The 14,085-nt window shown below is 37.2% G+C and overlaps 1 protein-coding gene across 1 annotated transcript; it reads right to left on the bottom strand.

Moving 5' to 3' along the window:
• Positions 1-11,260: 11,260 nt before the first annotated feature.
• ndufa4b (NDUFA4 mitochondrial complex associated b) lies at positions 11,261-13,796 on the bottom strand. The gene is made up of 4 exons (XM_079476650.1): positions 13,637-13,796; positions 12,614-12,702; positions 12,173-12,233; positions 11,261-12,012 (listed from the first exon to the last, which is right to left on the bottom strand). Exons 1-4 carry the CDS (start codon positions 13,676-13,678, stop codon positions 11,956-11,958), a joined length of 249 nt encoding a protein of 82 aa, XP_079332776.1. The 5' UTR covers positions 13,679-13,796; the 3' UTR covers positions 11,261-11,955.
• Positions 13,797-14,085: the final 289 nt, after the last annotated feature.

Genomic DNA, 14,085 nt, shown 5'->3' with positions numbered 1-14,085 from the left:
GAATCTCGGCTTTCGTCCCGCCTATCTCACTACGTACCCCCATCGCCCCTCACAGGCCGGGGGTACGCCGAGACCCAGAGAACCAGCCTCGGCAGACTATCCCCTGGGGGTATGCACCGACGAGACCAGAGAACGGACACGGGAGCACTTTTTGTGTTGTTCACTGTGACTTCCTCTCTTAATGAAATTTCAGACCATTTCAGACAGTAACGGGAAATGATTAATATCTTTTTATAGTCTTTCACTGTATTGAGAGGTTCTCTTAACTTCCATTTTTTAAATTACATTGCAGATTTTAGAAACTGTATGCAGGAAGCACTTACAGCTCTTTTTATAGCTTTGCTCTGAATTATAAGATTTAATTCCTGTCTGTATTTCATGATTCTCATTTTGCGGAGAGAGAGAGAGAGAGAGGGAGAGAGAGAGAGAGAGAGAGAGAGATGTATGTAATCAGAAGTCAATTCAGAACATAAAAGAAGAAACAACAATAAAGAAACTGAACAGCACATAAATGTATTATGGCTTTGCATTTAAACATTGATTATAAAATGATCATTGGGGTTGAAAAGCGATGTAAAAATATCTCATAACACCATTAAAGGACCAGTGTGTAATTTGCAATAACTGTAGCAATAACAGAAATGCAATGTAATTTACTCTAGTCAAGTCAGCTTTATTTATATTGGGGTTTTTAGAATTTTCATTGTTACAAAGCAGCTGTACAAGAAAACATTGACTATAAGGAAAACATATAAGGTTATTCAATTAAATAAAACTATAAAATTCTAGCAGCCCCCCACCCCCCCGGCCAGGCAAACGGGGGTGCAAAACAGTATGCAAATGGTGGTGAGAAACCCAAAACTCCATTGGAGGAGAAAAACACCTCAGAGGGAAACCAGGCCTAACCAGGGGATTCCAGTTCCCCTCTGGCAAAAGCACAACAGTGCTTGCACAACAAGGCTAAATAAAAAAAATAGATTTTAGATTATAATTAATAATTTTGTAGAGTCACCGTGTCCTTTGTCCAGCTCTATCATCACAGCATTTGTCAGGTCTGGGTCCTGCCCGCTCTAGTAACCTTGGAACAATGACACAAGACTGGCTGAGAGTAGACTCTTCAGAGGTGTATAAAGACCTTAGATAATGAAGTGTGATGTTTTTATTACCTTAGAATGAGCTATTTCTATCAACATACATCGTGGGTCCACTGCATGTAATTCGCCATGTTGTGTCCGCCTCTGTACTAGGGACGGGTGGAGTAAGCCGTTGGTTGCAATTTGCAAACTCACTCCTAGATGCTGCTAAACTGGTCCTTTAACTTTTACAGTTAGTATTCCTGTGCTTTGTCTCAACAATAGACACGGCAATTAATGTATCACTATATTTATTTAAATATTTTGCGCATTATGAGGCAACTAAACTTAGTGTAATTGCCCCTAAAACATAAAAAAATGTAATGAAAATGAAATGCTCACAAAATGCTCATCATTTGATAATTTTGTTGATTTGATTCGTGTTTTATTGTTATATACCCTTTATATTAATTACACATTTGAAATGTTTTTACAAGGGTCTGTTATTATTTAAAGTAACTTTTTAATGGTAATTCTATAGCTGTTATAAAATGCACTTGTAACCCAATGCTTCGTGGGGTTTATTGCCATATGCTTAGCAGAGCCAAGAAACACAGACACAACAACAGTGGCACAGCTAATACTTAGACTATGTAATGTGGTCATCTGTTATGAATCAGTTATTTCATAACAGCTATGAACGTGGCTCAACTTATCAAGGACCAGAATTGATAGTTTTATAATACCAAAAACCCATTTGACTTCTTAATACCCCTCGCATGTCTCCAAAGCCTGTAAAGGGCACGGAGAGTGATAAATAGATCCCTGTGGTGAGATGCGAACAATCTTAAGGCTTAGGCTTAGCAAAAGCATCTGTCATGACCCCTGCCTCCGGTATTAACTGTACTCCACCCTCATTAGAAACTCACTCAACAAGTTGACACCCATTACCTTACAACAATAAACTTGAATAAATAGTGATATATTATTATACTGATGTTGTGTCATTGAGAGAATTCTGAACGATGTAACGTTGGATTAATTGTTGCACCTTAGTGTCATTCTCGACAATTTGCTTGGTTTTATGTTTTGTGACTGTGCCATTGAAGCTGTCAAGACTTTGAATTATCAACGGAAATGTTACGTTTGCCAGTGCTGTCATGTTTGAGTTAAACCAGAACTCCAGATCACAGCTATTGAAAACACGCATATAAATTGGCGGGGTCTTCCCATGATTTATAAAAACAGAACGAATCAAATGATCATTTGGGATATTTATATAAAAAAAGAGAAGTTATACTTAATTTCAGTTAAGTCAAATATAGACAAACATGACCATTGTTTTAAATGAGAAAATGTCCATATCTGACCCAACCATGGGTCGAAACAACCCAGCATTTTTAAAGGATATTCGGCATTGCTTGTGTATTTCAAAAGTTCAAACAGAGGTTGGCTTGAACCTCATAATGATCTGTTCTTTCTAAAAATGCTTCACGATCAAAGAACTTGTGGACATTATGTGTTGGAGAATGAGGAGTGTGATATTAAATAGTGTGACGTGAGTTCTTGAATAGTCGTGTTTGGGAAGATTCTAAAGTGGCATTAGAGGGATTGAACTGAGAATGCTGAAAAATACTAAATACGCACGTTGTTACATGTGGATTGGGGGTCTCTGTTCATGCCTAAATATAAGCAAAGCTACATACAGTTAATGGTTATTCATAAACCATAAGGTGAATACTGGACACCTGCCACAGACAAGCCCCGCTGCTCCCTGAGGCTCGAGCCGTTCTAAAGCTCATAATCGACCACAACCCACAGAGGTGTTAACCACCTACAGAACACATGTCAGAGCCATCACTCTGAACACAATCACCCTATTCTGTCCCTGCAGCTAAAAGAGATCCAATAGGGACATATTTCATTTGACTTTCTTTTATATCTGATAGAATACATGGGGATATGACGTACAGTACACACATGCCCATACACATGACTTGCAATGATTCACATTTGAAGAGGAACCTGACACAATGCTTGAATTTTCAGGCGGTTGTCAATGTGTTTTGCCAACTTGCTTTGGTGCGGGACAAGTTAGGCGCTGTGTCCTCCAAGGTGTTTCTCCCGGCGTGTTTTAGCAATTGTATCCGACGGAAATGCAGCGTTTTTGGAAAACGTCAGCAGTTGCCAGCGATCAGCGTTTTTTTCACGCACAGCGTATCATAGTAGCCAACATGCCTCTGCTTAAAAAAAAACGCACTTCAAGTGCCCGCAACCGACGTTTTCAGCCAGCGCTTGGAGTTTTCAGCGCCTCTGGAGCTTTATACATAGAAAGCTATAAAAAATATTTTTATTTGATCACATGAATCCAAAAGGTGATGCCTGCCTAAACAACCTTAAAGGGATATTTCAGAGGCAAAACAAAATTTTCCCACGTTTGACTCACCCTCAAGGCATCCTTTCCGAATATGTCTTTCTTCTTGAAGAATAATGGCCAAAATTTTGTTTAGCCTCTGGAATATCGCTTTAATCAAATTGCTATTGGCTATAAATAAAAGTGATAACGTAATTTCTTTAACTATAGGCACAACATTAATGTTTTTATTAACTTTAACTCTTTATATTAAAAAATATTGCTATTACATTTAACTTCTACATTTTAAAATAATATTATACAATAATAATAATTTAAACAAACAATGAAATGTAGTCATTTTTTCAACACTGATTTATAGTCTACTTTGCAAGTAAAGTGTTTGGACTGAGACGCCAAATTTGGATAAATGTGTTTTGTCATGTCACATGTGTGAATGTCATCATTTCCACCACTCAATAAATACCGATGTGATGTGAATGACTTTTGTTCATGACAGCTTTAGAAGAGTTCCTGAAGGCTCGCAGGAGCAAGTGTTAACATTTAAAGTATACAGGCACATCTTGTGAATAACATCTGTTCCTTTTTCTCTGGTTTACAACCCCACAATGAGTTTTTAACGGTCTCTTTTCCCCACGGATAAAATATTGCCTCACTAAAGTGACGGAAATGAGATGACCAAACCAGAGCTTATTTATGTACAGGTAGAGATACTGCATAAACAATAGCATAATATTGATCTCCTTCATTTACTTAAAAAAAGTATCTTCAAAACAAGACCAACAGGATCTGTTCTTTCCTTACTGTACTCCACTGTCACTCCTCTCACTGTTTCGTGACTGAATCCGGCTGGAGCGCTGCAATGGTGTCGGGTTTAGCGGCAGGATCGGTTATCAGGGATGAAACAACATCAAAGCCACGCTGTTAAAAGACACAAACCTGTGGAGTGGAGTGGAAGAGAAGAACTTGCCTCCATCCTTTCCCACTTTGCATTGAGATGAAGGAAAGAACTAAAGAAATTTTTTACATATAATTTTACAGTATTTTTTGCAGATATTTCACGTATAACAAGGGGTGAGAAGCAGAGCGGCGTAACTGACATTTTGGGTGACATAGATATGCTGTATATATATCAAATGAAAGCCCCCAATGAGCTCTTTCTGCCAAAATGACACGAGTGAAATCTTAATCCATTTGACAGTGAAGCCAAATCACTGAACATAAGCCATTGGTGCCAAAAGGGCTTAACTCTATTGTGGATAGCAAATGATTCAATGGCTGTAACATTGGTTCCAAAAAGGCTGTTCAATAAGTATACTGTCATCCATGTGTGTAACATCTTTATTATAAAAGATTGAAATCATTTCAAGTCAGATCAAACTACGGTATTTTTTGTTCTGGGCCTTCTGTAAACTTGAAAATGAATTGTCACTAGGGTGACCACCACCCAACAAACCAAATGTGGGAGAGGTCATCCGCGTGTGTGGGACAATGCAGGACAGCCCTGAAAGGTAGCGTGAAACTGGGATTTAATCACCAGAATGTCAGAGGAGCTCATCTGAAATTCTGATATGACTTTGGTCCTTGTTTTCATGAAAGTCTTTTTCACCCAATCTTTTCTTCACAATGATAAAGTCAATCTCTGATTTTGACTCAATATTCTATCGAATTCTAGCCTAAACGCATTGTTATTTGTTATTATTGCGTTTTTATTATTATTATTATTTTAAGCTATTATTAAAGAGTTGATGTGGTTAAGGATGTGTATAACAATAAAGCCTTATCAATTATTGAATATAAAGGTACATAATCACTGTTGTTAAATTCCATGTTGTTTTTATGACATATTGCTTATTGCTCCCTGAATTCTTTGTAAGTCGCTTTGGATAAAAGTGTCTGCTAAATGTAAATGTAAATGTAAACTGTTTACGTTACTTTGTCCAATTGGTTATTGAAAATAATGTTCAGGCCTGGCTGATGTCATATGATAAAGTCTATGGACACAGATGGAAGACCAGTGCACAGATGATTTCTTTACTCTTATTAGAGTGTACTAGTATCTAATGTCAGAAGAACAGCTTCAGTTTCTCTCACCAGTTCAAGTCGTTTCTACAGTCATCTATTGAGATGTATGGATGGAATGGAATTAAAGGAATCTTTGTTTTCTTTGACATGGTTTTTAGCTACACTTTAGTAATGAACTTTCCTCCTATTCAAAGGGTAATACAGGCGATTTAGGTGTCGACCATCAGCCTGTTCGCAGGAGTATTGGGTTCAACATTTAATCAGAAAAAGACAAACTTCTGTGAACATCTCATCCAGTGAAAGTTTGGACGGATCTGTGATGAAGATAATGTTTCTTTAGGACCGGAAGGAAACAGCTGGATTAGCTGTTCAGGTGTGTTTGATCGTGGTTGGAGCAAAACTTTTTTGGTTCACAAAAGAATCATTCCAGAACCAAAAGAGCAAAAGATGTTCTATGTTATTTTGAACGTCTCGAAAGTGATCATTCATGAACTGTTTGTGTAAGTGTGGGCATGTGTAAGCGTTTAAGAATGTAAGTTTAGCAGTGAGGACACATGTGATGATATATATTTGAGAAGGCAGAACGAATCAGGGGTCAGACAGTAAAGGTGTGATGGTTATTATGCACGTCGCTTTGTACATCAGGTGACCTGTTCAGGTTCTCCTCGTCCCTTTGAATGTTTCACTCGTCCGTGTAACTGCTGTACAGAGAGAGGAACAGCATGGGGCAACAGTGAATCCATATGACACATGCTGTGTCCTCTTATAACCGAGTACACATACACTTGCAGAACCACACTTATGTAGAAATGTTAACGATTGAATATGTATTTGATTAAATATCCAAAACTATCTCTTTCAAGACAAGTATCGAAAGGTCATGTTTGATTCTCATTTGCTTATACAGTATATAGCCTAATACACAAGTACATTTGGAGAACATTTGGCATAGTCTACCATGCAACATAAAATGTGCCCCGCAGTCAGCAATAAGTGACGATATATCACCGATTTACACTTCTGAAAGAAAGAGAACTGTGGACAGCGTGCAAACATCGTACATCCGTCACAGACACCTCTAGACATGAAAAACTAAAATGACAGCCTGTGTGATTTATGTATTTCATTCTCCAGTTCAGTCCCATAACCAGCTGGATTATTTTAAAAAGAACATCGCATACACCCAACTGCCTGGAGGCCGGACAAGATGAACCATATTATTTAAAGGTACAGTATCTTAGTTCTGTGGCAATTCTGTAACCAAAAACAATATGATAATGAAGTTTCTTACACAGTCCCCACATCATGAAAAATAATTAATGCTTGTGCTTCATGATTTCTAAAGTTACACAAAGGATCAATAAGAAGTTAATGATGTTTGTAAGGGGAATGTTAATAACTAGTGACATTTGTTCTAACTTAGACGAAGCCACGGCCAAGGTTTATTCTTTGTCGCTGAAGGAAGAATCAGCACTGGTTGTCCATATGATTAATATTAAGCATCGCTCTTGCAATATATAAAAGCCCCTGACTGTGAAACTTTAGCCCGTATGAGAGTCTTCTTAAACGACGAATGAGAAGTTTGGTTGGGTGTGTTATGCTTCGTACTGCAGGCCATTGGTAAGCCTCTATGCACGCTATATGTATGTTTAAGTTCTGTAGAGACGCAAGTGTCAACGGATCTGCGAGATGTTATCTCCATTGCGGTTACAAAATGTTTCGCATTCAGCAAATCTTTTTTACTTAGGGAGGAAAGCGAAGTCTAGCAAAGTTTTGATGAGTGTGTCATGATAATAATTATGAGGAAGCAGAGATGCAAGAGAAAACTAGGATTTAATATAATGGTCAGATTAACCAATCACAGTCACAAAGCAGGTTGATGAGGATGATGATGATGATGATGATGTGATGACGCCTCGGTCACGCGCTACACACACACACACCCACAGACATTTAAACAACAAAGCCACGAGACTCGAAGGAAACAGTGAATTCAAGAACCATGACAGAGTGTGTCTTTTGTAAGTCCAAATAAGGGGTCTATAGACATAGCCCCTCTGTATATCTGGGGCACTATAAAAAGAAACGCTGGACATGGTTTCAGACCAAACCTCGTGGTGAAGACTTCTCGTTGTTATGTTTGTATGATGACTTTTTAAGATTGCGAAGCCATTCTCTATGATAATGCGATAAACCCCTTTTAACAAGTCTCTGTGTAAAGTCATTACAAATATATTTATTAACAGAACCTGAATAAAACCCCCGTTCTAGTCAAAAGGGACCTCCTGAGATCACCTGAGCTTAGCAGGACACCGCCCCGGGGACAGCTGGACGCCTGACAGCGCACTCAGTCTGTAGGTGGGAAGTTGTTGTTAGGATGTTTGGGAGTCCAGGCGGTCTATTAACACCTTACATGACAAACTGCACGATTACACTGTTGTAGTTTTAATGCGTTCAACAAAGTTGACTCGAAACTGTTCACAACTCAGAGCAAATATTTGAAATTTCATGCTCTGTGAACTGAAACCTACACTGTAAAAAAGAAACCGCAGGCTTTACGGTAAAGAACTGACAGCTGTGGTTGCCAGAACTTTACCGTAGTAATTGCGGTATAACTTTTTCTTTACGGTATAACTCATCTTAACCTCTACACCCTTTAATCACTTCACGTCTTCCCTGGCCAGCATTAGTTTCATATTTGTGTTGTTGCCCCATTGACTTGCTCCCCATAGGAGCTCCGTGCCAAATCTGAGGCGTAATGAAGTCTTAAGGGCTTAACCACTGATGAAAATGAGTCCTTTATCCAAACAACTGGAGAAATCAAGTGTGGGAAAATTTACGCCAGGTCAGCTTGCCAGAAAATTGAAAAATCTTTTCTGTCATTAACTTACAACATATTTAAACTATTCAGAAACCTCCCGACCTTCCAAAGTTAAAGAGACTTGGGTAACAGATCTGTTCTGAGCCCGGTGTATGTTTTTATGGCTGGGATTAAGTCTATACCATTTTGTCAGGTTAGCAGCGTTTAACAGGAAAGCTTACAGTAAGACATCACTCATCTCAAAGAGAAGAATGTTTGGGGGCTCTTTTGTGTTCTCTTTATACTTTGAACAATGGAGAGAAACTCTATAGAGTAAGTAACACCGCAAGACCCTTTCAAACAATCTTTCCCATGTTACAGACGCGTGTAATCATACACCGTACCATTCGGAAGCAAATACAACTTTCTATTGTAAACATTGTTTGTTCAGTTCTTTGGCCCGATAGATGAACTTGAAAAACACGGCAAAGAGGGAAAAATATGTCCTGACAGCCAACAGTGTCACCTATGGGGTGCCGTTTGTAAAGCGGCTCCCTCTGAAAATAACAGCAACATTTTGTCACATTTAGCTTCAAACAATGTTTAAAAAACTGGTATGAATTTTTGAGGGTCACTTTTTAGCACATTTAGAACAATATTTGTCAACTTAGAGATATTTTAAATAGTTAAATCTAAACATTAAATGTTACACCTAAATGTTAAATCTAAATCTAAATGTTAAATCTAAATCTAAATCTAAATGTTAAATCTAAATATTAAATCTTAATCTAAATCTAAATGTTAAATCTAAATATTAAATCTTAATCTAAATCTAAATGTTAAATCTAAATGTTAAATCTAAATCTAAATCTAAATGTTAAATCTAAATGTTAAATCTAAATCTAAATCTAAATGTTAAATCTAAATATTAAATCTTAATCTAAATCTAAATGTTAAATCTAAATGTTAAATCTAAATCTAAATCTAAATGTTAAATCTAAATGTTAAATCTAAATCTAAATCTAAATGTTAAATCTAAATGTTTCGGGTGAAACTAAATATTTAGCTAATATGCAAAATCAAAATGCCGGTAACCGGAAATACCAAAATAAAAGCTCGAGGAGGTCAGTGTGTGTTTATAGTGTCAAATGGACTCTTGGACATGGATTATCGTGATAATAACTACCTAAATAATAAACACGTTTGGAGAAACTGTATTTGAAGAGTACTTTGAGTTTTTAGTGTCACTTTTATGAAGGGGGCGAGACTTATGACCTGTAGCCACTATAGCCAGCCACGAGGGGGCTCACTTTGACTGATCTGTCATGTTCGCTTGCATGAAGGCCAGCAAGAGCCTGTCCCCGCCCGCCCCTGACCAGGTACGGTAATGTTGGCCATGGTCGCGCTGTGAAAATGTCCAACGAATCGGCGTTAGCCGAGAACATCGGCAGAGCCGTCCTGGCGGCTATTCAAACTTTTTCAACAGCCGCCAGGACGGCTCTGCCGATGTTCTCGGCTAACGCCGATTCGTTGGACATTTTCGCAGCGCGACCTGGTCAGGGGCGGGCGGGGACAGGCTCTTGCTGGCCTTCATGCAAGCGAACATGACAGATCAGTCAAAGTGAGCCCCTCGTGGCTGGCTATAGTGGCTACAGGTCATAAGTCTCGCCCCCTTCATAAAAGTGACACTAAAAACTCAAAGTACTCTTCAAATACAGTTTCTCCAAACGTGTTTATTATTTAGGTAGTTATTATCACGATAATCCATGTCCAAGAGTCCATTTCCCCGGATGAGATGTTTTTTTTATTCATTATTTGACACTATAAACACACACTGACCTCCTCGAGCTTTTATTTTGGTATTTCCGGTTACCGGCATTTTGAATTTGCATATTAGCTAAATATTTAGTTTCACCCGAAACATTTAGATTTAACATTTAGATTTAACATTTAGATTTAGATTTAGATTTAACATTTAGATTTAACATTTAGATTTAGATTTAGATTTAACATTTAGATTTAACATTTAGATTTAGATTTAGATTTAACATTTAGATTTAACATTTAGATTTAGATTTAGATTTAACATTTAGATTTAACATTTAGATTTAGATTAAGATTTAATATTTAGATTTAACATTTAGATTTAGATTTAGATTTAACATTTAGATTTAATATTTAGATTTATATTTAAATTTAACATTTAGATTTAGATTTAACATTTAGGTGTAACATTTAATGTTTAGATTTAACTATTTAAAATATCTCTAAGTTGACAAATATTGTTCTAAATGTGCTAAAAAGTGACCCTCAAAAATTCATACCAGTTTTTTAAACATTGTTTGAAGCTAAATGTGACAAAATGTTGCTGTTATTTTCAGAGGGAGCCGCTTTACAAACGGCACCCCATAGTCACCTGCCCGACGCAGGAAAATAGAATCAAACGTTTTCCCTCATACTTCCATATTTATTATTACTTTTTAAGAAAGGTCAGAAGGGTACATTTTTAATAATAATAAATTAAGAAAATGATGACGTCCACCATTGAGGATGACCTGACCCCTCAATTGGTCATTTTAATGTGCCAACTATGTTTTGTAGTGTGCTTTGCAGCTATTTTAAATGAATGGCGTCCTGACTGATATGATGTTGGTATTGTACTGCATACGGGCACCTGTTGGGGTGGATACATCTCCCAAATTCAAAAGTTATTACTGGTGTAAATTCTAGTAGTTTATGAATCGTTATAGCTCTGCTCACATAAAGGAATTCTAAGAAGCCTAAGATTAAAATACATTTAAATTCTTTATCATGTGTTTTACCTTTTGTGTTTATCCACAAGAAAAAAAGCAGTGCGCATGAAAGCAGTTTAAGCAAATGGCGCCATCTGGTGTACCACTGAAGACCAAGCAGTTACATTTCACATTACAGTTTTTTAACTGTGTCAAAATTTGAAATAAAGAGTATAAGTAAAGCACGCCGTTTTTATAAAATATGTCATCGTGTTTATTATTTCTACATAACCTTACAGTAACATTGTGTGGCTTATTACACTCGAATTACCAAAATTTCAAAGACAACTAGAAGTGTAATCTAATAGCCTACACAGTTATTTTCTCTTCAAGATCATGCATCTCACAAAACTGCATTAATTAGTTAATTATTAATAAATGGTGCATCTAACACAATCACTATCGTAAACTTTAGGGGGTTTTATTATCGAACACTGGAATTTCCTATACTTCTTTTCATGTTGTATATTTTATTTCAGATGGATAGATTAACCATTAGAACTAAGTGTCTCACACTTACCCTTCCTCAAAATCTAACCTTAAATCCAAGTCTTGAACTAAACTTTTCTTTCCTAGTCCTCACTCAGCTGGCATAAACCTCAAAGTGCACAAGTCACACGCAACTCTTGACTCTTATTTTTGCTGTCGGTTTTCTTTATTCAGACGACAGGAAAATTTGTACAGACATTCATGAACACAAGTTAAGAGGGCATTTTCTTTGAGGTGTGTAAATAGTGTTAAAAATAATGTTTCTATAACTATGAACAATATTTGTATATCTTTGTAGCTGTATGTGTTTTTAAAGGAGCACTTCCATCTTTAAATGGAGATTCAGATGTTTCAGAATAAACCTTTTAGGACAGAAAACACATTTTTGAACAGAGGCTCTGTTTAAAAGTCAGGTCGGTCCTTCTTAAGTTTAGAGTAGTCCATGTTGACAGCGAAGAGCTGTGGGAAGTGAAAATGAGGTTAATCAGACCATTTTCCATTTTAAGGCGTTTATTAAAGCGACATTCATTTATTTGATATGTCTTAGTCTACCTTAGTAAGTATCGTTAACATACAGTGGACTGTGAAATAGGATAAAGAAAAATATCTTCGCTTTTACCTTATACTGGTCATTTGGCCCCAGTTTGTTCCAAGGCTCTGGGTTGTTCTTGCGATCCCATCTGTGACAGATTTGTGTGTCAACACTCCATACACTCTTAAAGCATTATTGAACCTAAAGTGATGGATCTGTCATCATTTTCTTACTCTCATGTCATTTCCAACCTGTATACTTGACTTTGTTCTGATGAACACAGATAAAGATATTTGGAAGAAGGTTAGTCATTTTCAATTCTGTGACATCCTTGACTGCCATAGTAGGAAAAATGGAATGGTAGTCAAAGGTGCCCCAGACCTGTTTGTGTTCCTAAATTCTTCAAACTATCTCCATTTGTGTTAAACAGAACAAAAAAATATGGGTGAGTAAATAATGACAGAATTTTCATTTTGAGTGAACTAAGACTGTGTGTGATGAGGTGTTAAAGGAAATGAAATTACTTACGTGCATTCAGGATTCTTTAGAGCGAGACGGCACAGGTAAAGCATAGACATGCTCGCTCCCCCACCAATGAACACAAACAAAGGAATCAACTATGAAAGGAAACAAATTTGAATAATAATTAGAGGGGTTACAGGGATAGCTCACCCAAAAATAAACATTCTGTCATCTTTTACTCACGTTTGAGTTGTTCCAAATCTGTATAAATGTCTTTGTTTTGATGAACACAGAAAAGGTTTATGAAGAATGCTTATAACCAAACACATCTCCCCAATTGACTCCCATTGCAGGATAAAATTACTTTCTCATGTCTTTTGTTCAGTTGATCATAGAAGAAGACAATTTGAGGAATGTAGGATAGCAAACAGTTCTGGGGTACTTTTGATGACCTACTATGGGAGTCAATGGGGAGCGAGATCAATTTGGTTATAAGCATTCTTCCAAATACATTTCTTTATGTTCATCAGAACAAAGACATACAGATTTGGAACAACTCGAAGGCGAGCACATGATGACAGAATTGTCATTTTGGGGTGAACTATCCCTTTACATATCATTTATTAACTTTAAATCTGAAACTGCAAACCAGCAAGGCAGTATCAAATCCATGATCCATCAAACATGGTGTATGATCAATAGCCACACAGTTTTTGAATAGCCTACTAAATAAATATGTATCATATACATTCGGAAAACAGGTTTTACCTCGATGTCCTTGAAATGGCTGTTAATCCCGTGGTAGGCTACACTACATCCTACATAGTCATGCATGAGAGTTATGCGTCTAGCCTACTCTAGCATTGACATAAGACTGTATTGTTTATACAGAAAGAATGCAGCATATTCTCATTTTGTCATAAATTCCTGGAAAATCCAATTAACATGAATCCCATGACCAATCCTATTCCCATCTTCACAGCATCCATATGAAAATAGACCCCTCGACGAGTCTGACCTACTGCTACCGGTGGAAAGGATTCTGAGAGCCTGCAATAGCATCACCAGTAATAAACCTTAAATACTTACGGCCGGGTGGCTTTTCAGTTGTTTTAATACGGTGCCCAGCATGATAAACCCGATTAAAGAGCGATGTGACGAGTGCACGCGGCTGTAAGATGCCGGAGGACAGTGTGAAGGGATGCTGCGGAAGAACAGGTGCAGCTGCTTTGTGCTGATGACAGGGGGCGCCCGCGGGTACGAGACGAGTTTATAGGACCATGGCGATTTTAAATCATTTAGCAGCTAGGTGTTCATGTTTCTTTATCACGTTGTCATATCTGTGGCTATAACTGGCATTTAAAACACATACTACAGCTGTTTCATCATCTTTCTTCTCTGTACACGGGAAACACCAGAACATTACTGGACATTTTTACGTGTGTTGAATTGAATACTGTAATATGGCATTTACTTCATATGTTGAATAAGTTCTTGCATTTCTTTGAATTTGAATCTGTTGCAGGTATAAATCATAG

This window comes from Barbatula barbatula (assembly GCF_947034865.1).
Source record: "Barbatula barbatula genome assembly, chromosome: 16".
In the NCBI taxonomy this organism is placed as follows: domain Eukaryota; kingdom Metazoa; phylum Chordata; class Actinopteri; order Cypriniformes; family Nemacheilidae; genus Barbatula; species Barbatula barbatula.
Note: the sequence above shows the minus strand (reverse complement) of the source record. Positions and strands in the feature narration are given on the sequence as shown.